The 23,404-nt window shown below is 57.8% G+C and overlaps 1 protein-coding gene across 1 annotated transcript; it reads right to left on the reverse strand.

Annotated features, from left to right (window-relative positions):
• Positions 1–1,068: 1,068 nt before the first annotated feature.
• Positions 1,069–20,717, reverse strand: NCLN (nicalin). Its single transcript, XM_033134385.1, is given in 20 exon segments — positions 1,069–2,323; positions 2,476–2,554; positions 2,657–2,684; positions 2,687–2,709; positions 3,558–3,640; positions 3,642–3,722; positions 3,802–3,840; positions 3,933–4,020; positions 5,505–5,683; positions 6,093–6,232; positions 6,336–6,424; positions 7,482–7,585; positions 9,431–9,511; positions 10,843–10,937; positions 12,576–12,720; positions 13,539–13,729; positions 19,314–19,356; positions 19,359–19,423; positions 19,426–19,462; positions 19,464–20,717. Coding segments are annotated over 20 exon segments (1,794 nt in total). The 5' UTR covers positions 19,500–20,717; the 3' UTR covers positions 1,069–2,155.
• Between the last annotated feature and the right edge of the window lie 2,687 nt (positions 20,718–23,404).

The raw sequence follows: 23,404 nt of genomic DNA on the forward strand, positions 1-23,404 counted from the left end.
CCAGCAGCCCCCTCCACCCTGCTCACCTGCCCCGTCTTTCCTCAGCAGCCACCAGGGGGCACCTATGAGCCCCCGCCAGGTGCTGTCCCCTCTCTGCCCACAGCCCTCCAGGGCTCCCACCTCCCTCGGGATCGAAGGATCCACCGTTCACTTCCTCGGTCCCGCCCCAATGGCCCTAAGGTGCATCTCCCAGTACACCCTGCCTCCGTCACTGCTTAATTTTCCCCACAGCACACGTCTCTAAAACCGTATTTTATCTGTCCTCCCTCATTCCCCAGACCACAAGCTCCTGAAGGCAGACCTTTCTCCTTCACAGCTGAATCTTACAGCCCAACACAGATGCCCAGCGATGTTTGTGGAATGACAGAGAACTGGGTGGACCAGGCAGATCCTCGGGAGCTCACAGGCCTGGAGCGAGAGAACGGGACCCCATAAAACCCAGAGTGGCTAGCTGCACTGAGCCCCAACAGACCTCCTGGTGGCCTGGTATGGGGCTGAGGGTGGGCCCTGGCCGGTGGGGGTGGCCTCCCCAACAGCCTACCCCTTTACTGAGTTGGTGTCCCCTCAAATTCATCTCCCTAAGAACCTCAGAATGAAACCTTATTTGGAAAGAGGGTCTTTGCAGCTGTAATTGGTTGAGATGAGTTGTACTGGAGTAGGGTTGCCCTAAAGCAATGACCAGTGTCCTTATTAGAGACACACACAGCGATAAGACACCACGTGAAGGCGGAGAACATAGACAGGAAGCCATGCCAAGGAACGCTAAGAAGCTGGGAGAGCGCGGGACAGACCCCCTCACGGCCTCAGAAGGAACCAGTTCTGCCCACACACCCAGGAGCCGCGGGACAGGACACGTGAAGCTGATTGTTCGATATGGCTTTATTTTCTGATCATCCGACTGTGTCCCACAATCAGCCTGAGCCCTGAACTGTCAGTGGTCCGGACGGCTGCCCCTGGAGGGAGATGCTCGCTCGGCAACCCCAGAGTGCGCATCCACTGCTGTCACCCGTCCCCAGGTCCCCCCGTGGCATGAGGCCCAGGGTTGGCCGAGCACTCAGTCAAGTTTCTAGGGGAGTCCACCTGCAAGGTGGAGACAGCCCCCAGAAGAGCCCAGTTCCCTCCAGCTAGCTGGCTTCAGGTAGGGGATGGAAGCAGGCCGGGGCGGGGGTTGGGAGGTCAGTCCCCCTGCCCCTTCTGGCAGCTCAAGTGTCCGGGCGCCTGGAGCCCTTCTTCCTCCATGCTGGCCCTCCCCATAGCACGTGACACTTCATTGCTTGTATTGCTCATGAATCGGTACAGCTGGGTCTCCCTGAGGTCCACCCAGCACTGGAGGCCTCCTCCCCCCCCGAGCTCACACCCCACAAGGCGTCTAGTCCGTGGAGTGACGGCTTGGTCAAGGCCCATGCAGCCCACACCGTCCCCCTCTGGTCCCACAGTCGTCTCTCTCCAGCAAGCTCCCGCTTGATACCCCAACATGGATGTCGTGCCCCCAGGACACATCCTCTCACAGATTAGGCAACAGGCCCAGGGAGCTGGGCTAAGAAGCAGTAAGCTGAGGCCAGTGGCCTCTCCTCCAGCCCAGGGGCCTCTGCAGGCACCAGGTTTCCCCTTGAGGGGCCGGGGTTTGAAGCCCAGGGAAGACAGCCGTGGGGAGATGCTGGCCATCCTGGGGGAGCAGCAAAAAGCAGCAGAGGAACCAGAGGCTCCAGTGACGGGAAGCGACGCAGGGGCCCGGATGGGAAGGCGGAGTGGGGGAGGCTGCTGGGTCTTTCAGGGCACCAGCCATCCAATGGGGGTTCCGGGGAGACGCATCCCTTCAGCCCTGGCCTGAGTGGGGGACAGAGGGCTTCCGAGGGAGAAGCTGCAACCCTGGGACCCAGAGGCTGGGCGCTGCCCTCTTCAGAACAAACAGGAAGAGAGTAATCTGAGTCACTGAGGGGGATCGGACAGCGTGGAGGACAGGCACAGACCCCAGGGCTGTGCCAGGTGACTTTCCTTCCATCCACACTGGCTTAGCACCCTGCGGGCTGCAGGGCTGACCCCTGGGCCAGGGCTCATCCGCGGCTTGTTCCCAAGTCCGTGGCCTGGCCCTGGATGCCACCCAACGCTCCTCCAAGGGAGTTCGAAGGACAAAGAGAAAGAATCCCCGAAATCCTCAAGAGCAACACAGAAAGTTCTGTAATTCGGGATTCGCTGCCGAGCGAGCAACCGCTGGCTGTGCGTTGTGGGCAGCAGGCGGGGCCCCGGGTGCTGGTGGGGCCCTGTCACTGCGTCTGGCCTTCATGAGCAGTCTCTGAACTGTTCTGTACAGGAGGTTGAAGTGCTGGGAACAGCGGGAGGGTGCAAGTGAGGGGACAAGTGGTGCCAGGAGGAAAAACCCACCGCGAAAGGCACAGGGCCAGCGTTGGGGCCCCCCTGCATCTAGGTAGGACTCGTCTGGCCAGCCACCCTCCTACCTGAGTCCCGCCCGCTCACCTGGACCGCTGTGTAGGCCATCCCGAGGTAGGCGGTGATGCAGACGGCCAGGAGCAGGTCGAAAATGGCTGGCTTGACCCTGGTGGGAGGGAAGGTCAGGGGTCAGGGGAGGGCATGGGCTTTGGCGTTAGCCAGCAGGGGGGCGGTGCCAGCCTCCCACTCGGGGACCGTAGCAGCTCACCTGTAGGCGTTCATCACCTGCTTCAGCTGTCGTAGAAGACAAACTCAGGGTCCCTGGGGAGAGGAATGCATTGTCAGTGGGCTCGGCCTGACGCCGGGCCACGTCTGGCCCCCAGACACCAGACCACCTGGAGGGTCCCACCAGCCCCGGAACATGGCAGGGAGCACCCCGTGTGTGTCTGTTCAAGGCTGCCACTATTCCTCCTGCGGAAGGACTGTCCTTATTCTGAAGTGAACTTCTTTCCTATTGTTTTGGATGTTTAAAACATACTCTTTAAAAATAAAACAGTGACTAAAATTTTACTGGTCTAGGAAACATTTCTATAGAGGGAAGGTGACCGTGGCCTGGGAATCAGAGACCCAGGCTCCACGGCTGTGGGGTCCACTCTGAGCCTCGGTTTTCTTCTGTCTAAGCACTGTCTCCCCGGTGCACCACGAGTTGGGACGAAGGTGGAGGCCGAGCGAGGGCAACCAAGCCAGACGCCCGCAGGTGCTCCTCCTACCACAGGGAGCCCAGCTGGGAGCTTGGGAGCTGTGAGCAGAAAAAAGACACAACCCAGGGGGCCCGCGGTGGGGAGGAGCACCAAGAGTAGACAGGGACCTGGGCACACAGGACCAGAGGGGAGAGAAACCCCAGGCCGTCAGTTCTGTGTGGATTTCATACAAACAAGGAACAGGGCTCTCAGTGTGCCAAACATGGCGTGGGATACACTTGTACTAAAAAACAATTTGTTGCTTACCTGGAACTCAATTTAACTGGGCACCTGTACTTTCTAGTTATCATTTTACTTTTCGCCCAGTACTGTGTATTTGCCCCATCGGGCACCCAGGGTGGGGGCAGCCCCCAGAAGAGCCCGCTCGCGGTTCCGCCCGAGACAGGGTGGGGGCCGTGTGCGCCTCACCGTTTGTCAGCCTTGATGTGGTGCTGCTTCACCTCCTTCAGGTAGCGGCTCAGGTAGTGCTCCAGGGTGTTGAGGAACGTGCCGTTCCTTGTCCACCAGCTGGGCAGCACGCGGCTGGTTGGTGAGCCAGTCCATCACTGAGTCCAGCTGTTCCTGCTGGATCTGCTGCGAGGGACGCGGCCATGGTCACAGGAGCCCTGCACCCCACGACCCTGGGCCCCTGCCCATCCGGCCCGGCGGTTACCATCTGTTCCGTGAAGACCGGCATGTCTGGGGGGGTCCCCTGCAGACAGAGGGAGGGACGGGTCCTGAGTGCAGGCCCAGCTGGCTCAGCAGGTCCCGGCCCCCCCCGGCGGCGGCCGCAGCGGGCCTCACCTTCGCCGTCAGGTTATAGATGACTCGAGTCAGGGCCTCCGCGATGAGCCTCGTGTTGCGGGTCAAGGTTCTGGAGTCAACCCGGGACCTGCAAGGACACACGTGAAAGAAACCTCCGTGCATTTGGAATCAGCATCACTTCTAATCACCAACAACAAGAGCAATCACACATCCAATCATGAAAACAAGAAAAGCCGCAGCCTCCTCAGGCAGGGTGGGCACCTTTCCACACATCGGATTCTGCTTCAAAATGGGGGCCTTGCCCTCCCCGCCAGGCTGTGCAGCGCCCTCGGGGACACGGGGAAGTGGGCCTGGCTCCCTGTGAGGGTGACTGGACCCCTCGAAGCCTCAGTTTCCTCATCTGGAACATGGCATGGGAGTGGTCAGGGCATCTACCTCCATGGGATGTTGAGGGCAAAATCAATGTAACGTCCAGTAGTGGGGTGAATGTACCCCAAATTCACACCCACCCAACCTGGAAACGTAACCTGATTTGGAACTAATCAATCTTTTCAGACGTGATTAGTTAGGATGAGGTCACACTGGAGTAGGATGGCCCTAATCCAATGGCTTGGTGGTCTTACAAGGAGGAAATTTGGACAGAGATAATCATGTCACAACAGAGACAGAGACTGAGGTGATACAGCCACACACCAGGGGACACCAAGGACTGCTGGCAACACACACCTAAAAGGAGGAACTTTGGGGGTAAAATGTCACTGGGTTCACTGTCTGGATCCTGTGCCTCCTTCCACCAACTCTCCCTGGCTCTCAGGTCCCTCTGACCTGGAATGCCCTTCTAGCTCAGGTACCTCAGCTTCACTGCCACCTCCTCCAAGAAGCTCTCCAGGAAGCCTCCCTGATGCTCCAGGACCAGCCAACGACCCCGCTGTGCCTGTTATCTCTCTAGGCTGGGCCCCTCCAGGACCACCTTCTCACTCATCTCCCCAGCAGACGCACGTCCAGTAGCCAGGCCGATGCCCAGGGTTGGCCAACGAGAGGGCACAGGCACTGTCCCAGGCTCAGGGTTTGGTAGCTGACAACACCATAAAACCCAGCCCCACTGAGGGCTATCATGCCACCAGGGGAGACCAAGGGGACGTGAGGTCCTAAAACAGCAGAGGCCAGCAACTCCCAGTGTCCGTAGAGACAGTGAGGATGGAGTGGGTGGGGAGGCCCCCAAGGAGGCACGAGGGTCCAGGGAGACGACACAGCTCTCCAGGCCGCACACGGCCGTGCAAAGGCCTGGAGCAGGAGCCACACGTGAACTGACGTGCTCAGGGTCTAGGGGTCATGAAAAGGGGCCGGGACCCCAAGCCACTTGCCATGTCCTCCCTGCCCCAGCACCCCTTGTTGAGCGAGCCCAGGTGAGCCACCCTCCTTTGTTTCTCACGCTGCCAGGCTGGCTCCAACCCCTCCCCCGCCAGCCACAGATTGGCTTCATTGCCTCCAGGCGCCGTGCCCACCGCTAGCCCCCCACTGTGGAAGACATGATTTAGGACGCAGCTTGTTCACAGGACGCAGCAGACGGGAGACGGCTGCGGGCTGTGGGGGCTTTGGGGCCGCACTCACCGCACATCCATGATGCTGCTGCGCTGGCCGTCGCGGTGGCTGTCCAGATGGGACAAGGTGAAAGCAGGTAGCCGGCGGATGGCAAAGCGCTCATGCTCCCAGGCCAGGATGTCCTCCGCCAGGTTGATCTTCTTGTGTACCATAGAGAAGCGCACCTCCGGGAACTGGTGAGCGGCCACCTGCGGAGGGAGGCGCAGGCAGAGCCCGCCCAAGGCTATGGGGGTGGGGCCATACCCCGCCAGGCTGCAGAGGGTCCCCCTCCGCCCAGCTCGCTCCACAGACGTCCATGCAGGGCGGAGAGCACAGAGGGTCCCAAGTCCCGCCCTGAACCACCGCATCTGGAAATGGGGAGAAACCCACTTGCCCCCTGGAAACCCAACCGAGGCTCACGCAAGCCCCTAGGGTTTGCAAAGCACCTGGTTTGACACCTGGAAGATGGTGAACACCAGCGTACGAGGGACACTGGGGCAGACGTCCCACACACCCCGAGTCCCTGAGCCTCAGGGGGCCCATCTGTGAAACGAGCACAGGCCTGGCACTGGGTCGAACTGCTATCCAGAAGGCTCCCTCGTCCCCAGGGGCACCTACCATCTCCAGCTCCCGCAGGAAGGCGTGCTGCAGCGTCCCCTCCCTGGGCGGCTTGGACACGTGCAGGTGCAGGCTGTCCCCGCGGCCCACGGTGTCCAGGCAGAGGACGAAAGCCACATTGTCCTGGAGCAGGCTGGAATCTGTGGGAGCAGCAGGAGCTGACAGGGGGAGGGCAAAAACCGGGGGCCCTCACCCCTCTAGGGCCCCTGACCCCGCGACCCAGGCCAGCTGGGGGCCACCAACCTGTGTGATCTAGGTTGTCTTCCAACCAGCGCTTGGTCCCCTGGTAGTTAAACTTTCCCCCTCCAGAGGCAAAGAACAGGAGATTATACCTGGGGGGGAGCAGAGCTGTCAGTGTGGCGGGATGTCCAGGTCCCCGACAAGGAGGCGTGGGCTCCTTCAAGTATGAAATCCCTGACCAGCCCGTAGGACAGGGCTTCCTCACCACCCCACCGCTTCCAACAGAACCGGTCACCTCTGTGGGGCCATCCTGGGCACTGTGGGTGCTGAGCAGCGCCACGTACTCAATGCCAGGAGCTCCCCGAGTCGTGACAACCACAGATGTCCGCAGACATCACCCTGGGGGCAAAGTCACCCCTGGATGACCGCTCCAGAGGCTTCTCTGAGCTCTCAAAATCGAGATGACCTGTTTCAACCTACCGGGAAACAGACCCAGGAGGATCGAGAATTAAAGGAATTCAGACTGTTTCTGGGACCAAAGCCAGGGCTGTCACAAAGAATGAGACCTCTGGGCCTCCCCTGCCCCCCAGCCCACCCATCCTACCAGGGCCACAGTGCTCCTTACAGGAAAAGAGTCAGACAGGACCATGTGAGGAAGGAGGCAGACACTCAAGTGACACAGCCAGAAGCCAAGGAACTGCGGGGGCTGCAGGGAGCCCCCAGAAGCTGGGGGAGGCAGGTGGGACCCTGCCTCAGAATCTTAGGGAGGACACCAGACCTGACACCTTGATCTTGGACTTCTGGCCTCCACAAGTGGGGAGCAGAAATACCTGCTTTCAGCCACCCCGTGTGGGGGCTTGGTGACGCAGCTCTAGGAGACCAACACTCACCCCAGGGCAGTGCGGGATGTGGATGAACAAACCGAGAATGACCCGGCCCAGTGTCCACAGTGCCGAGATGGGGAAACTCTAGTTTAAGTGACTATTTCTATTACTTGCAGCTGAAAGCATCCCAACCCTTCTTGGGACCAGCAGCATCAGGGCCTCCAGGGTGGGGTTCCAGGGAGTAGATGTGGGAGAGGCCTGGCCCCCACAGCCCTCAATACACACACCGTTATTCCTGGGGTTGGACCCGCCCCTGGGCCACAAGGCTCAAATGTAACTGGGGTGGCGCCATCAGCATGTGCTCCACCCTCCTGGCATCACTTACGCGGCGTGGGTGCGTTTGTAGGTGTATAGCCGAGAGAAGAGGCGGGCGAGCTCCAGCAGCACGGAGATTCCGCTCCCGTTGGAGTCAGCGCCATGTGACAGCCACTGCAGGCGGGCAAGACAAGGCCAGCAGTCACCCCCTCGGCCACGCACAGCACCTCACAATCCCCACCACAGCAACAGCAGCACTCTGTACCCAATCTTGTTCCCTGTCCACATTTAGAGCACAGCTGGGAATGCTGCCCTCCCCTGCTCAGAACCCCAGACTGACGGCACCACAATGTCCACAGGGCTGAGACCCTGGACACTCAAGGGCCCTTCTGGGTCTCCTGGCTGACTCTGCCCTGTGCCCGGCAGTTAGCTGTGCCACCAGGGCAGTCACCGTCCAACCTCGGCATGTGCATGGGGACCCGCATGCCCCCACCGTGGGGGGTGTCAGCGCAGGCTCCCTCCAGCCAGACCACCAGCCTTCTGCGCCGTGAAAGCTCCCCCTACTCATCTGGGTTCTGACTGGAAACAGTATTCCCAATGGGGCGACTGGTTCTTGGGGAAAGAAAAAAATCTTGGGTTCCGTACTGGCTTGGGACCCTCCCAGGTCACAGTCCACCAACCGACATATAGTGTATCGATGGTATTAAAAGTCACAGGGAGGAAGTGACGTAACACTCAGTGAGAAGCCAGACACACAAGGCCACACAGTGCTTCCATTTATGTAAAATGTCCAGATCAGGCTAATCCAGAGGCAGGAAGTGGGTTACTGGTTGCCAGGGGCTGGGGGAGGGAGGTGGGGTGGGGGTGACTGCTAATGGAGACAGGGTTCTTTTTGGGGTGAAGGACCATTGTGGAATTAATGATTATACAACCATAATGGTATAATCACCACTGAATTATATGCTTTAAAAGAGTGAATTCCATGTTATAGGAATTATATTTCAAAAAATTTTTTTAATTTCACAGACAGTAAAAAATAAGCCCAAAAAGGTCTAAAAAGGAATAATGAACAATGGAGAAGTGTGTTCCAAGCTGACTGTTCAGGGCCTGTCTCTGGGCCCCAGCTTGTCCAGCCGTGCTCAAGGACGGCCGTGGCCTTCCAGGTGGTGTGGCCCAGTAACAGCTGTCACCCATCTGTGGCATGGTCAGGTGCTCATGCCAGGCTGAGGTCCACCACCGTCAGCACCCTGATTGGTTCAGCTGATTGTTCTTTCAAAGCAAGACTTTCTTGAAGGAGGAGGTAGAGCTGCTCTCTGGACTGAGAGCACGGCCCGGGAAGGCCTGCAGCGGGGCTCAGCGGGCCGCACACTTCTATCCTCAGAGAGGCCGGCTTGCAAGGCTGGCCCTCAGCAGTGTCTGGAACCGGACTCCTGGGGTTCCGACCCTAAACGGCCCGTGTAACCATGTGGTTCACGCTGAGAACCCGTTCTCCTGGAGTCTGGGATCTCATATGTGCCAAGCAGAGGGGACCGGCCTCCAGTGAGCACCCTGGGCACTGCCTAGGTCTATGTGAGCCTGCTGGGACCTCACACACATTGTCACAACTCATTTTGGGGAAATTAAGTGCATCCTGCGGGACTCCGCCAAGAGGGGACAATGGAAGCTTGCCATGAGAGTGACCACCTGCTGAGTCCTGGGGTCCCTCCCGGCAAATTATCAACCAAGGGTCTTGGAGACCCTAACAGACAGCCTGGGTCAATTCCTGGCCCAGCCACCTAGCTGCTGTGGGACCCTGGCTCCGACACCCACCCCAGCTTAGCCTGTCTCAGCTCCACGATGACACCTACCCTGCAGGGTCCTCATGGAGACCTGTGGTGATGCACAGGTGCCCTCCCAGGGGGAGGTGCTGTTCTGACCGCAGCCACTGTCCACACAGATGCTTCTGCCGCTGCGCTGGGCCAGAGCTGTGTGGGAGGAAGCGTGCCCACCCCCGCTTCCCCGACACAAGCGCATACGTACAGGGGCCACTCCGAAGGCGTCATAGTGGGCCACGATGACGATGGTGGGAAGGTCCTCTCCTCCCAGCCCTGTCAGCCGCCCCTGCGGAAAGACAGCCTGTGAAGCACCAGCCACCTGGGGGCTTGACCACCACAAATAGCCCAGGCGGCCCCTATCCAGCACGAGGGGGAAGGGCGTGTTTTTAGCTTTGCTGGCTCTATGGTCTCTATCGTGACTAGTCACTGATGGACGATACATGAACAAATGGGTGTGGCCATGTGCCAATAAAACTTTATTTCAGGTACAGGCCGAGGGCCGGCCTTGGCCACGGATGGGTCTAGCTACCAGAATCTGCTCACTCTTCTTCCAGAGCGCTTCTCCCCATGGAAAACAAGCCCATCCTTCAAAGGCTGAGCTCCAAGCCACTATCTCGGAGGACAGAACTCTGTTGATGGGGAGAAATAGTGCAATCGGGAATGGGGCCCCCCGCAAGAGCCCATGGGGTCCGGATCCCAGCACTGGCAGGGGAGAGTGGGAGGGAGGCCGAGCGCCCCTGCTTCATCCCTGGCCCCTGCTTCCCATGTGAATTCCAGGGATGGCAGAGGGCTCACAGCAGCAGACATTTCTAGAACCTAAGATCACAGCATCCGGGCTGACAGGTTGTAAGAGACCCCCAAATGGTGAGAAGAGCCCACAAGACCCTTGGTGGCTCCGTCTGCTGTGACCCCTTGGGAAACCAGACCAACTGCTGCTGAACGCAGCTTCTGGAAGCCTGATAACAGGGCGTCTGGCTCGGGTGGGTGTTCTCTGCCCAATCCCTACAACCTCTTATGCAGCCTTAAAGGACGTATTCATCTGATCACCGTTACTGATTGCTCAGACGCCACCGTGGCCTCCCCCGAACCTCAGTCAGCCTGCCCGGCCTGTCTTCTCCGCCCGGTCTCTGCAGGGCAGCCCGCTCCACCTAGAGCCCTGGTCCCCACCTCGCTGCCCCTGCACTTGGCTCCAAGCCTCTCAGCCTGGACGTCCCTGAGGTCCCTCTGAATACATGGGAGAAATTCTTTAAGGCAGGGATGGCATCTTGCTCACCACTGCCTCCTGCATACAGTGGGGCTCAAAAAGTACTCAGAGAAAAGCATGGGGTTCTTGACCGACTCTGTAACAGCCCTGAAGCTGACTCACTTAGTATTGGAGGGGCAGGGACGGCTGACAATGTGGCTGCCACCCCGACTTCTACCCGAGCCTGCAAGCTGACACGGGGCAGAGGGGGACTGTGGAGCAGGTGTAAGCCCCTGGGGGTCTGGGCCCACAGGCGCCCCATTAATACTGCAGGCAGTGCCTGGTCCAGCACAGGGCTGCGGACAAGCAAGCTCGGTGGCAGGCTCTTACTGACGGCCTCTGGGCAGCAGGACGACAGTGGTCTCGGCACTCACCTCCACGCTGGTGATGAGCCAGTCGCTCACAGCCTTGCTCTGGACCCCACTGGTGACCATCTGGAAGCCATTGGCAGTGGCTGTGTGCAGCAGCACTGCGGACAGGAGCAGAGGGGGTCAGCCTGGGAGTTCTCCGACCAGAGCCAGCACCCCGGACCCTAGGGGTTCAGTCCACACAAAGCCATGTGCAGAACTGACCACACGGACTAGAACACAAGGCGATGACTGGACACAGCCAAGAACCTGGTACCCACGATGAGAGCTGGTGAGACAGTCACCCCGGGCGGGCAGGGAGTGAGTGGGGCGCCCTTAGGGCTCCATTCCAGAATTACAGAGGCACGTGCGTGCCCTCTGACCCAGCCTCGCAAGGACCGACTCAGCATCCACAAGACGGTCACCCCAGAGGTGACCCAGAAACATGAGTTTCCCATCGGATGGGCCACGACCCACCAGCCCAGCCCCCAAAGCCAAAACAGCGTGGGCACCCAAAGGTTTGTAACCCACTCGTGCCGACAGGAGGCAGAGCCCCCCTCGCTCAGTGCAAGCAGACAGACCACTGTGGATGCCACTTTGTCAGTTGGGGCCAGGGACTTTTAAAAATGCCTGTGAGTTCTCACTGTCTTGAGTCCATTTTTGTTCTTTACACACTTAAAGACACAACTGTAACGGCTATGTAAGGTATTAGCATCAGAGGAAGCTGGGAGAGGCGTGCCCCTCAGGAATTGTAATACTTTTGCAACTTCTAAGTTTTATTCCGAAATAAACAAGTTATTTCTAAGCTACGATCAATATTTACGATTTTATATCCTGTTTTTTCCACTTACCAATATACAATAAGCATTATCCCACAATGCTCAAAACTCTACCCCGATGTCATTTTTAATGGCTTCATAATATCCCACTAAGTGGAAGACTGCTCCTCTCCTGCTCTAACTGGAAATTTAGGTCTTCCCAAAAACTCATGAGGCAGATGGCTGTTGTCATGACTTTGATCTAGACCAGGGGTTGACAAACTTTTTCTATAAAGGACCACACGGTCTGTCACCGCCACTCACCAGTGCTGTTGTAGCATGAAAGCCGTCACAGACAATAGGTAAGTGAATGGACACAGTTGTGTGCCAATAAAACTTTATTGACAACCATACTCAGAGCTGTAGTTTACCAACCCCCAATCTAGCGTCCCACGCAGCTAACCACCTGGCCAAGAGGATGGAATCTCTGTCTACAGCTGCAACATGTATCGCCAAACTGTTTCCCCAAGGAGCTGGGCTGAGTCTACCAGTGTGGACAAGTCTGCGTGCCTAATCCACTCGGGTGAGCTCTGAATATTTAATTCCTGTTACATCTGCCATTTCTATAGGTGAGGACACAGCATTGGGTGGTTCCTTTAGGCTGCAATTCTTTAATTTTGCTATCTTACTTTTGACAGTGACCCACTCCTGCTCCCAGCTCACTACGGCGACCCCAGTCTATGGGGTGGGAGGAAACGGGCTTTCTCCTCTCCCCAAGAACTCTGCTGACCGCCCTCCACCCCACCCTAGCATGCAGCAGGTAAAACGGACAGAGAACACCACGTTTCCATAAACAGCCAAGGGCTGAAGACAGAAAATACCTCCCTCCAAATCAGTGGTTCTCAAGCTTTTGTTTGCCTGGAAATCAGCGGTGGGGCAGGGTGGGGCCGTAAAGTGCAGAGTCCTGTGACACAGCAGGTCCAGGGCAGGGCCCGAGCGCACCTTCGGCGGCAGAGGCAGAGCCCTGGGAGGCGGAGGCGGCCTGCGTCTGCTCGTAGATGGAGAGCAGGGCCTCGTCTTCCACAGCGAAGTACACGGGGACGATGGTCTCCATGGCCAGCATCTCAGGCTCGATCTCCATGAATTGCTGTGGAAGAGACGCACGTTAAGGTGGCATGGGGGAGGGGTGCCCAACAGCTGTCCCCGGAGGGCAGGCGGGCCAGAGCCTGGAAGCACACCTCCTCTGAGGCAGCTAATAAGGCTAAGCTTTTGCTGAAGAGGATAAGGCAGGAGGGGGATCGGGGACGGGGGACAGGTGAGGTGTGGCGATGCCCGGGGCCCCCGGACGATACGCAGCAGAGAGGAAATGGGCTGAACAGGCACTGGAGGCGGCCACGCTGGGGCAAGGTGTGGCGACACTATGGGCCGGTCCCGCGCCCACGGGCCATCACATCCTCAGCTCTAAGTGGGCAGTGGGTACTGGCGTCCCAAGCTGGCGGTGCAGGTTCCCACACAGACAGAGGGCATGAACTGCCTGGCACAGCCAGCTTTCAGTAAGCTTGGGCTCCCCACACTCTTCTCCTCTGCAGAAGCATCTTCACTGCAGGATCTGAGGGGAGCCCATCAGACCCCCATTCATTCAAAAGCAGATCTATCCCCCTCAGCACTGGTGACATCGGGCAGGATCATTCCCTGTGGGGGGCCATTCAGGGCACTGTGGGGGCTGGCCCCACCTACCTGATGTCAGAAGCACCCCCAGTCGTGACATCCACAGATGTCCCCAGATATCACCGTGTCCCCTGGGGGCGGAGTCACTGAGGCCCAGGAACCACTGACAGAGGGCAAGGGCTCAGGGAGGTGACATGACTGGCCCAAGGCCACACGGCTGACTCCAAACCCAGCGTTCTTTTTACCACGGAAGCTTCTGGACCTAAGCCTGCGTGGTAAGTGGGGGCGGGGTCTCACCCGGATGACGTCCTGGGGTACGGCCGCCGTGGCCCGTGGCAGGATGATGACCACGGCGCCGGCCGACTGCCGCAGGGCCTTCTGGTACCGCTCGTAGGAGAAGTCCAGCAGTCTCATGAGCACGCAGCGGCGGCTCAGCACGTCTGCATCCATGGTGCGCGCCTCCGTGTTGAGCACGGCGTTCCGCGTGCCTGCGGGCGTGCGGCGGGCTTCCTTCAGAGGGGCAGCAGGACCTCGTCCCGCAGACCAACTCGGAAACCCCCAGGTCCCGCCAGCCTACTGCCCAACACCCCAACAAGTGCCTGCCACGGCCAGCATCCAGCTGTCCACGAATGCAAGGCCCACTTGAATCTGGACAGTCGCAGGGCCTTTTGAGAACCGAATGAAAGCTGAGACCCTCCCCCCGGATAAATCCACAGGCTCCCATGGCTCTGAGCCACCCTGGGGCAAACCCAAACTCTGGCCCCACTGACCTGAGCCCCGTGGCCCTCCTGCCCAGGGACCCCCCACCCATGGCTCCAATATCGCCTTCGTCATTTCCCTGGAGTCTCAGCACCACCAGGGATGTTTACAGATATCTACTCCCCTAACTAAACTGGGGTTCCAGGGACAGGGACCTCGTTCACTGCAGTGTCAACCCAGCATCAACGGCCACTCCGGGCCCAACGGGCTCTTGATGAACACCAGCCAGGAGAAGGAGTGAACGAATGCCAAGTGCCCAGTGACCCTGTGAAAGCTCCAGACATGCCAGGGTCTGTCCCCTCAACACAGTGGACACTGGGGTCGTGTCACTCTCTGTGGGGGGCCGTCCTGGGCACTGTGGGCGTTCGAGCAGCATCCCTGGTCCCTACCCTCTCAATACCAGGAGCACCCCATTATGACAACCACAGATCCTCCCAGACATGACCCAGTGACCCTGGAGGCAGTCACCCCGGTGGGAACCACTGCTCTACACCCAAGTGCCATCCCTTGCCTCTCTTCTAAAAACTCATGAAAGATCCAGAGACTCAGGGAGGGACCCAGAGGCTGAGTCCTGGCCTGGACCCCAGCCACTCACGAGGTTCCTTCAGACAGCTGAACCCCCAACCCCCACCTGCCAAGAAGTGGTGCGTGGGAACCCGGATGGCGCAGAGAGCTCTTCTACGGCCAGCAGGGTCCCCTTGGGCACACAGCACGTGAGCACTGCTGCCCCAAGGGTTCTGCCGGAGAAAGGCGTCCCAAAGAAGCCTGTGGATGTTACACGCAGGACCGTGAAGGGGCTAACGTGGACGTGTTTCCCACAGGTACATATGGCCACAGCAGCAAACCATCTGTCCCCACAGACGGGGGGCTCAGGCAGCCTGCCCCACCGCCAGAGCCACCAGCACTCTGCTGGAAAGCTGTCAGAAATCCTGATTCTTACATCAAATTGCCCCAATGGCAAAGGCAAGCAAGGAGACCAGAACATGTCACACGCTGCAGGCCGCAGAAAGCAAACAAACCCTAACCACGCTGGGGCTGGATGAGGCCCCCGGGCAGTGAGCATTCAAAATAAGGACACAGAGAAGCAAGACTTCCCAAGGGGAGCCAGCCCTCGCACAGTCCTGCAGGCGGACGCTCAGGGGAGGCGGCATCCAGGTACTCAGAAGCGGGCCTGTGCTAGGCTCCACTAAGCCTCAGGCCCAGGGCCAGGAGCCCAGGTCCCTGGCTCTGCTTTCCAGGAACTCACTCTCTGGGAAAGTGGACAGATGGGAGAAGGCCTGCTTTCCAACGGAGTGCCCTAAGGAGCTGGTGGGGAGAGGCGGCAGGCAGGACACAGGCGGGTCAGCGTCCCAGCTGGGAATGGGGAAGGCTGTGTCTGGAGCAGGGGGCCTGTGACCAAGGAGTAAAGGTGGGCCATGTGCCCTGGGCTGGGCAGCTCTGCCTCCACCCCCAATCCTCCGGGGAACTTGGGGAACTTGGTTCTGCGTTAGGCAGTCCTCTGCAGGAGCCCTGGCAGGGGGAGGGCAGCAAGGACCTTCAGGATGTCCTTGAAGCTCTTGGAATGCCCGGAAGGCTCCTCCCCCATGTCCCACCTATCTGGGCCCTCAGCCTCCTCGGGGCCCTCAAATGGGAATGTCACCTCAGGGAGGGACATGGAGGGAAGCCTGTGGAGCCTATTGTGTGTGTCTTTTCACTGGGCCTGGAGCTCCTGCAGGGCAGGAATCAGGACCTCCACTTCCCAGAGGGTGGACACAAGGCCAGAGTGGGAAGGAGGGGTAAGAGCAAAGCCAGGTGGACGCTAGCACCTTGGCCACCCCCAGACTCTGAGTGTCCTAAGGGCAGAGAGCGTCTTTGCCGACAGGAAGCTGAAGCCGGCAGAGCCTCCCTCACCCCTGCTCTATACTGGCAGAGGCCAGGCTTGGCGGACAGCACTGGACACCTGGGGAGAGGTCCTGGTTCCCACAGTGGAACCAGACTTGAGCGGGGGGCTGCAAACTTTTCTGTCGAGGGCCAGAGGATCAACGCCTTGCCGGGCGGGCCACACTGGCTCTGTCATGACCACTCAGGGCTGCTGTCAGACACGGCAACAGTGGGCATGGCTGTGTGCACAACTTTATTTATAGCAATGGTGAAGGGCCAGTCCCAGGTGGAAGAGCCCTGGCAAGTCTGCCCAGCATGGGCCCTGGGGTGCTAACACCCCCACTTTCTAGGGGATCAAATGAGATGGGCATGAGTAGGCCAGTAACCACAACACAAGGGCCCACGGCAAGTGCTGTTAAAGCAGCAGTCGCCCCAGGAGGGCCAGAGTCCACCTGTGTGCAGGGGTGGGGGTGAGGCCACACCTGTGGCCCTTACCTGGTGTATTTCCCTCAGCCCAATTCACACCACAACACAAACGGCACACGCCTTTCCTTCCTGGGCAGCTGCCCAACCGTTTCTCAACAGGCCATGAACAGGAAGTTGGGAAATGACAGCGAGAGAGGCAGGTCATAGCAGAGATGGGGAGCCTGAGGTGTGCGCTCTGGGACACGCTGTGAAAGACACTGGGGAGACTGAATTCAGCAGGGACCTAGCCAAGCAGCTCTCCGGGAGAGACCCGGGCTCCCTGGGGCCACAGCAGACCTTTCTGCTGCTGGAGAACAAGCAGCAATGCCTCAGACTCAGGAGGGGACTCCCCTGCGACAACCAACTCCTCCTCCACAGCAGCGACTATCCCGCCAGCTTCTCCCCGGGCGATGGTCCACCCCAATCCGTGCTGGGGACATCGCCTGGTGGGACCAGCCTTGGGGGTGCAGACATGCAAGCCCCACTTGCAGGCCTCGTCCAAGTTTCTCAAGCCAGGCCTCTGCCTCCCGGCTCTGCAGACAAGCAGCAATTGGCTAAGATAGGTGGGCACCCCGCCAGGCTCCCTCTATCACCCCCGGAGCCCACAGTCTCTACTGATGCCCCATGTGGGCCAGACAGCATCTGGGTTTCTCACTGGGAGCAACAAAGATGGGGGCCGGGAAAGAGGGCATGTTGGGGGAGGTGCCAAGTTGGAGAAAAGAATGGAAAGGAATCCCAGGATCGGGGTGACACAAGACTCGGAACAGAGGGAAGAGGAAAAGAAAGATGAGGGAGAGGCCGGAGGAGGCCGGGGAGAAAGAAGGTGCCTCAGGGATCTGCAATGGAGGAAGAGGGAGACGGCAACTGTGCGATCAGAAAGACAGGGCCAGGGCACCTGTCTACTCAGCAAATTTCGCCAGCATTTCCTGGGCAGGTTTGGAGTGAAGAGAGGCCAGCCACATCAGGTGCAACAGGACAGTGCTGAGTCGGTCAGGGGGCGTTCTGGGGCATGCAGGCCGTTGGATTACGGCTGCCCAAGGGGCCAGAGAGAAGCTGGGTGTGCTGGAGGGGCAGGACAGGAGGCTCTTAGCAAGGCTCCCAGTGTGAGTCAGGACAGAATGACAGGGGTGAACGGAAGGAAGCAAGACCCAGGATCTGGAGAAACTGGTTCTATCCAGTTCTAGGATCCGGGCCTTCTGGATTGTGGATTCCTCTGGAAACCAACGAAAACTCTAGACCAGGAAGGCAGCCACCAGTCACATGTGGCAATTTGACTTTATTACAATTAAATAATGCTAAAAAATTCCTTTCCTGTTTCACGAGCCACATTTCAAGTGCCAGTGTCCACCTGTGGCTGGTGGCTCCTGTATCAGACAGTGAAAATACAGAACCCATCCACTGTCGCAGAAGTCCCACTGCACAGTGATGGTAAAGACCCTGCCCAGGAGAAGGTCAAATAACGCACAGAAATGTCCACAACATTCGGCGCTCCGGGGCTTCCCTCCCAGCCCTCCAGAGCCGGGGGCCGTGGGTCAGAGCCCCTAAGCACTGCTGCCACTGGGGCTGGATCATTCTCTGGGAGGGCATCCTTGCCCCCACCCAGTCAAAGCCAGGAGCACCCCCAGTCGTGACAACTATGAATCCATCACCCCAATGACCCTCAGGTTGACAACCACTGCTCTGAACAGAAACAATTGTACCTTTGTGGTGAGAGGACCTGAGGGGAAGTCTGGACGTCTCCGCCGGAGACGGGGGGCTCTCCAAGGGGCCTCACAGGGGTTGGGGGCAGGGGACACAGGCGTGGCCGATCCTAGAGACCTGAGGCGGACCCTGCAGAGATGAGGGGACCAGAAGAACTGGAGAGCGGGGGGGCTCCCTTACGAGGAAGTCAGGCCTTGACTTCAGGGGACCTAAGGCACCAGGCCGGAAGAGAAACCAGTGGCCAGAAAGTTCTGGAACACCAGATACAGCTATATAGCTGGAAGGAGACGAGGGAATTTAGGATGACTTGGGCACTGGAGGAGTCAGATGAGGAAGTAGGGGTGGGGGAGCAAGGAGTTATGCAGGATCCAGCCCAGGGGTCAGAGACAATCCAGAAAACCTAGGGAGACGGACCAAGAGGAGGTCCAGAAAGCTGGGGGTAAAGAACGTGGGCCGAGGGGGGGTATGCACCAAAGGTGGGAACAAGACATGGGGTCCTAGGGACCCTCAGGAACCTAAAGGCGCTGGGGCTGAACTGGGGAGGGGGAGGCTAAGGAATTCTGAGGGCTCTGGCTCATGAACTGGGACCAAGGAGAGTTGACCGAGGAGAGATGGGTCCTGACGTGGGGCCAAGCCCCGGGTGGTGAGCGATCAGCGCTCTTGATCTCTGAGGCTGGCAGAATGTGCACGCTGCACAAACAGCACCGGGGGTACCCAGGGGCCGTCGAGGGCTGGGGCTGGTTGGAACACCGCGCTGGCTGCTCGGCCTGGCAGACCCCCAGCAGGAAGGATCCTCTCCAACCAAGCAGGTGGAGCCCTGGGCGCAGGGCATGACCCAGTGAGCAGCGGCACCCGCGCGGTGTCCGGGGAAGGGCCCGAAGCAGCGTGACTCCGGCCCAGCTGGGAAACGTTGAGGGGACCCAGGGGTCCAGGAGCAGGAGGAGCTTGGCCTGAGGATCGGAGCCCCTGTCAGGGACGGGCGAAGTGGGGCTATGGGACCTAGGACACTGTGGAGGGGAGCTGGGGGGCCTAGGGGAGGGTCCAGGCATCCGGGCTCTGACGCCTGAGGTCCTGGGTAAGGATCTAGGGGCTGGACTCCAGCTGGACAGGCCGAAGTGGCGGATCCTAGGGCCCGAGAAGCAGACAACGGGCTGAGTGAAGGGGCATCCCGGCGCGGGGCGGCTGGACCCGGGGGAGGGCGGGAGGAGGCCGGCTGGGCCAGGAGCCCGGAGAGGAGGCCAAAAGAGACTGGCGGGGACCCGAGGAGAGAGGCCGGAGTGCACGCACCGTAGGGTTGCCCCTGCAGGTCGTACTGCTGCATGCGGGTAGACCGGTGAACTCGTGCGCCGCGTCGGCGGCGGGCAGCGGCGGCGCCACCAGCAACAACACGGCGGGCGGAAGACGATGAAGCCGAGCGGCAGGCACGACGCCTTCAGCCATGTTCTCCAGCACCTCGCCCGCTTCCTCCAGCATCCTGGCTGGCGGCAAGGCCGCGCTGGGCGGCGGCAAGGACGGAACGACGGCGGCAGCTCCCGCGGACTCACCTCAGCATGGGTAGCCGGCGGGGTCCTCTAGACTCCGTGCTGGGCAGCCCGCGCCAACTCCGGGGTCCTGCGGGCACTGCTGCGGACCGCCCGCCCGCCCGCCGCGCTGCCTCCTGGGAGGCGTAGTTCGTACGGCGCGCGCGGAGCGACCTGGGAGTTGTAGACCCACTTATTTATTCCCCAATGGAAGCCGCGGTGGGCTGTTGGGCTAACACTGCTGAAGTTTCACATAAACTCGAAGTCAGAAAAATACGGAGACTTAAAATAGAACTACTTGAAGTAAAACTTACTTAAACCTTGTCTTTGTTGCGCGAAGTGAGGAACCGCCTGCTGGTGCAGGATATAACCTTGCGACCAGGAAAAAAAGTTAGGAATTGAAGATATAAGGGACCCGCTTAGTGTGCTTGGTCTTCTGGGGATTGTAGTCCAATTGAGCAAACACAAGGGCTCATGGGATTTGTAGTCTTCCTGGAAGAAGTTTGAGAAAAATATCGCTTAAACTCCCAAGGAATGTAGATGTTAACGCCATGAGGGCAAAGACTTTGGTCAGCTTTGTGCAGTTATGTATCCTCAGAACCTAACACAAGGTCTGGCACACAGTGGGTGGTCTATACAATTTTTAGATGAATGAATGAAAGACGAAATCATGATAGAAAGTTCCTAAAAGGATGACGCAATGGATTGTGGGACTTGTAGTCTGGAGCCTGAAGTTCATGCATAATTATGCTTATTCATTTGGGGGCATACTCAGTAAAAAATTATTTGTTGTTCATCAGAATTTTAACTTCAACTGGTGTCCCAAATTTGTATTTTCTAATCTGGCCACCCTAAGAACCCCATCTCAGAGCCAGGGATCTTGAGGGGCATAAGTAACTCACACCCCCTTGTATAGATGGGGAGACTGAGGCATCAGGGTGCAGAGCACAGCAGCCCTGGTCCTCAGCGAGTTCACATCCCAGGCTCCAATATAGTGGCATTTGTGCTGATTAACAGCACTGGGTCAAGTCTCAGCTCCTCCACTTCCCAGCTGTGTGATTTTCGGCTAGTCACTTCACCTCTCTGAAGATGAAGATTCCTCAACTGCAAAATATGATAAATAATCAAACACGGGGCTGGCCCGGTGGCCAGGCGGTTAGAGCTCCATGCTTCTAACTCTGAAGGCTGCCGGTTCGATTCCCACATGGGCCAATGGGCTCTCAACCACACGGTTGCCGGTTCAACTCCTCAAGTCCCGCAAAGGATGGTGGGCTCCGCCCCCTGCAACTAAGATTGAACACGGCACCTTGAGCTGAGCTGCTGCTGAGCTGCCGCTGAGCTCCCGGATGGCTCAGTTGGTTAGAGCACATCCTCTCAACCGCAAGGTTGCTGGTTGGACTCCCACAAGGGATGGTGGGCAGCGCCCCCTGCAACTAGCAACAGCAACTGGACATGGAGCCAAGCTGCGCCCTCCACAACTAAGATTGAAAGGGCAACAACTTCCCTTGGAAAAAGTCCTGGAAGCACACACTGTTCCCAAATAAAGTCCCCTTCACCAATAAAATCTTTAAAAAATAAATAAATAAATAAATAAAAATAATCAAACACTCTTCCCCTCCCCTCAGGGGTGTATAAGAATTCAATCAGATAATCCACATGAACTGACTCAGAAAGAGGAAGGCACACATGAAGCACTCCTTAGGTGTAGATGTGAAAATGCACCCACTTGCTCAGCCTCCGGGTCTTTGCAATCTGCTCTGCCTGCAGCACACTCTCCCACACCTTTCTGCATGGCTAGGTCCTTACTGAAATGATGTTGGGCATTTCTTGTCTTGGTGTTGTCACCCCCACCAGAGTGGGACCTTATGAGGACAGAAACCACATTGTTTATAGCTGGAACCTCAGTGCCCAGAGTAGAGCCTGACACACAGTGGTTAAGTGAACACACCAGCCCACCCCTCCCAACTATGTCCCCTGCTTCTGGCCATTCCTCAGGGCTCTCCAGGGGGGTTCTAGGCCCGAGGGGTCAGAAGCAGCCTGGCAGGGCAGGGGAAGAGATGAGAACTCATTCTGGTCCACGTACTCTGCATTACCAAACATTTATTACCTGCATCTTCCATCTGCTCCCCATTTTCTCAGGCCAGGCTATGAACATGTAAGACACACACACACACACCACACACTCACCCATAGACAGGTCAAGATAGGGGCCTAAACTTGGCTCAGACAATGACGCTTGGACCCTAGAGCTGCCTATTCCACCTCCTCTCCTAAGCCTTGGTTTTTCTGTCTGTAAAACGGGGAGGTTCAACTAATCCTGCTCTGTGGAGATGAAACCACAGGCAGCCCAAAGAATGAAATGGAACATTTATTCTGAGTTTTTCCAAGGAGGAAAAGAGCTGGTATTCATTCATTCATTCAAGAGGTAGTAACAAGCAGGGATCAAGAAGCCACTTGCCTGGTATGAATCCCAGCTCTGCTGCTTCCCATTGTGTGACTTTGAGTAAGTTACCTAACCTCTCTGGATCTCAGTTTCTCCATCTGTAAAATGGAGTTAATGAGAGGTTTTGTGGGCATCAAATGAGTTCATATAAAGGTGATTGCAATGCCAGGCACCAAGTGATGTATAAGGCTTTGTTATTATTCTTCATTTGAAAGCATACACATAATAGTTTAAGGGTTTTTCTATGCCTTGCTTTATCAACATCCCAGGAGGGCAGGGCCTATCAATATGCTCATTTGACAGATAAGGAAGCTGAGGTCTGTGGTGTCCAGCACAGCTGGGGAACAGTAATGGGTTACAGATGCCTGAGCCATCTACCAAGCAGAAGTCAGGATTTTGGGGGACAATTCCACCCCTGTCAAGGAGGGCTGAGGCTCAGTGGAGGAAATGCTGCTGGGTCCAGTGTTTCCAGAGTTGTAGGTCACTGAGCACCTACTGTGTGCTGGGCCTTGTACTGGGTGCTGGGGATACAGCAGTGACCCAGACATTGCAACAATCTCCACTATCACAGAGCTTACAGTCCAAGGGAGGACATAGATGTGTAACCAAGGGTGATCGGAGCTGCAATGGGACACATAGGCAGCTGTGGGAGTCCAGAGGAGGTCTATGGAGGGAAATCAGGGGAGACTTCCTGGAGGAGGTGATGCTAAAGCTGAGACCCAAAGAATGGGCAGGGCAGATGGGGCTACCAAGACAGCTGAACACAGGCCCAGAGCACAGGCTGAGAGCTTGGGGCACCCCAAGCTCCACTCACCCCAAATTCCACCAACTCCTCCTCCCCCACCTACTGCCATCCCAGATAAACACACCCGGAACAGGCATCATGAAAACATAAGAAGTATTCCAGCTTATTATGCACCCATATATATGCCAGGAACTCTATCCAGCAGTGTCCAACAGAACTTTCCATGATGATGAAAATGCTCTGTATCTACAGTGTCCAAAACAGTAGCCACAAGCCACATGTCATTAGTGAATACTTGCGATGTGGTAGCTTGACTGTTATGGGTTGAATATATATAGGTTGAAATCCTAACTCCCAGGACGTCCAAATTGTAAAATGGGGTCAATAGATGTAATGAGTTAAGATGAGGTCATACAGGAGTAGGGTGACCCTGATCCAATATGACTGGTGTCCTTATAAAAAGGTGAAATTAGGACACAGACAGGCACACAGGGAGAACGTCATGTGAACATGAAGGCAGAAATGGGGCTGATGCGTCTACAAGCCAAGACGCTAAAGATTGCCAGCAACCCTAGAATCTAGGAACAGATGCTCCCTCACAGCCGCGGGAAGAGCCAACCCTGCTGGCACCTTGATGTCAGACTTCTGGCCTTCAGAACCAGCAGAGAAT

The sequence above is a fragment of the Rhinolophus ferrumequinum genome, chromosome 18, assembly GCF_004115265.2.
Source record: "Rhinolophus ferrumequinum isolate MPI-CBG mRhiFer1 chromosome 18, mRhiFer1_v1.p, whole genome shotgun sequence".
Taxonomy (NCBI): domain Eukaryota; kingdom Metazoa; phylum Chordata; class Mammalia; order Chiroptera; family Rhinolophidae; genus Rhinolophus; species Rhinolophus ferrumequinum.